The following is a 1621-nucleotide window of genomic DNA, read 5'->3' as shown; positions in this document are numbered from 1 at the left end:
TATATATATATATATATATATATATATATATATATATATGTATGCAAGTATATATATATATATATATATATATACATACGTGTGTGTATGCATGTATATAGATGTGTGTGTGCATGTGTTTTTGTGTACCATAATTCCTATGTTATCCATGGCACTAAACCTTACTCACAAAGCCACCCGTCGTATAAAGGCTAACACTGTAGAATGCAATAAATTATTCTGCTCAGACACACAACATCACACCTACCGCGAATTTGAAGTTTCACTTTATGGTCAGGCGTTATTCAATACCTCATTAACATAGTTACTTCATCTGCGCACCATATTACATTCAATGTCTAGTTATGCTATTAATGATTCCGTGGGGATACAAATAAAAGTCAATCGTGACAGGAGTTGAACCCAGAGGAATGAAACTAATTGTTGTAAAGTGTCTAATGCAGTGGTTCCCAAACTTTTTCGGACTGCCACCCACTTGACTCCCAGGCCACATTCCTAGCGCCCCCATCTCAACTAACCGTCACAAACATACACCGCTTTCTGAAGCAAATTCAAAGCAACTGTGTTTCACAAATGAAATTTAACCAAATGAACCCGTTATTTTTTGTTTTTACATCGTCCCCTTTTGGCCACCCAATTATCTCCCATCTTTTCTTCAACGGCCCCTTGGAATTTTTCACCGCCCCCGGAGGCACAATACCGCTCACTTTGGGAACCACTAGTCTAATGGAATCTACCTATAGTGGTTGCTACTTCATAACTTTTGTATTCAACATGTACTAATGTGCATTTAGTGTGGTTTCAGATAACGACATTGCTTTGCTGAAGATGACCAACTCTGTTTCATACGGCCCATGTTTACAATCAGTCCAATTACCACATCCTAAAGACTCATTCAACAGGAGCTGCATCGCCGCTGGTTGGGGGAAAACAGTCTGTAAGTAACTGCACAATAAATTACAATAAACAACACTAATCTTTTTTCTTAACGCGTCTTTATTAAACTTTCTTCGTTTAAAATTTTGCGTTGCATAAATTAATGTCGGGGCTTTTTCTGCAATATTCCATTTTATGTTTATACCGTCGTCGATTCTGTTCTAAGTCTTCACATGTGCTGTAACGAGTGCGTAGATTGAATATTGTACGTTAACATAACTGGATGGCTATGATATGCGTATCGAATATTGATTTTAGATTTTGCTAATCCCACATTCTTCTGTGTATGCGTTGAGTTGACGGCGTTAAATTTTTCGGAATTAGTCTTGCTATAAAATCTACATACATTTAAAGATATACTACATCAAATGAACATAGAGATATAAAGGGTAACGGAATAGCTATCTTTCATGAGATGAATGGCCATTACAAGCTCAGATACTCACTAAATATTATAATCATAAACGTCCAACCTAAAATTACTATAACAACAAATCTTTAAAAATTGTAAACGTCTCAGGAGTGGCTGTGTAGTAAGTAGATTGCTTACCAACCACATGGTTCTGGGTTCATTCCCACTGCGTGACACCTTGGGCAAGTGCCTTCTACTATAGCCTCGGGCCGACCAAAGCCTTGTGAGTGGATTTGGTAGACGGAAATTGAAAGAAGCCTGTCGTATATATGT

The 1621-nt window shown here is 37.4% G+C and overlaps 1 protein-coding gene across 2 annotated transcripts in view; it reads left to right on the top strand.

Moving 5' to 3' along the window:
- Positions 1-1621, top strand: part of LOC128248031 (CLIP domain-containing serine protease B4-like) — a 69237-nt gene that overhangs the window by 61895 nt on the left and 5721 nt on the right. For both annotated transcript variants that reach the window (XM_052968438.1, XM_052968437.1), the window contains one exon: positions 806-937. In XM_052968438.1, coding sequence (XP_052824398.1) covers positions 806-937 — 132 coding nt within the window. The remainder of the gene's footprint in view (positions 1-805; positions 938-1621) is intronic.

This window comes from Octopus bimaculoides, chromosome 6 (assembly GCF_001194135.2).
Source record: "Octopus bimaculoides isolate UCB-OBI-ISO-001 chromosome 6, ASM119413v2, whole genome shotgun sequence".
NCBI lineage: Eukaryota > Metazoa > Mollusca > Cephalopoda > Octopoda > Octopodidae > Octopus > Octopus bimaculoides.
Note: the sequence above shows the minus strand (reverse complement) of the source record. Positions and strands in the feature narration are given on the sequence as shown.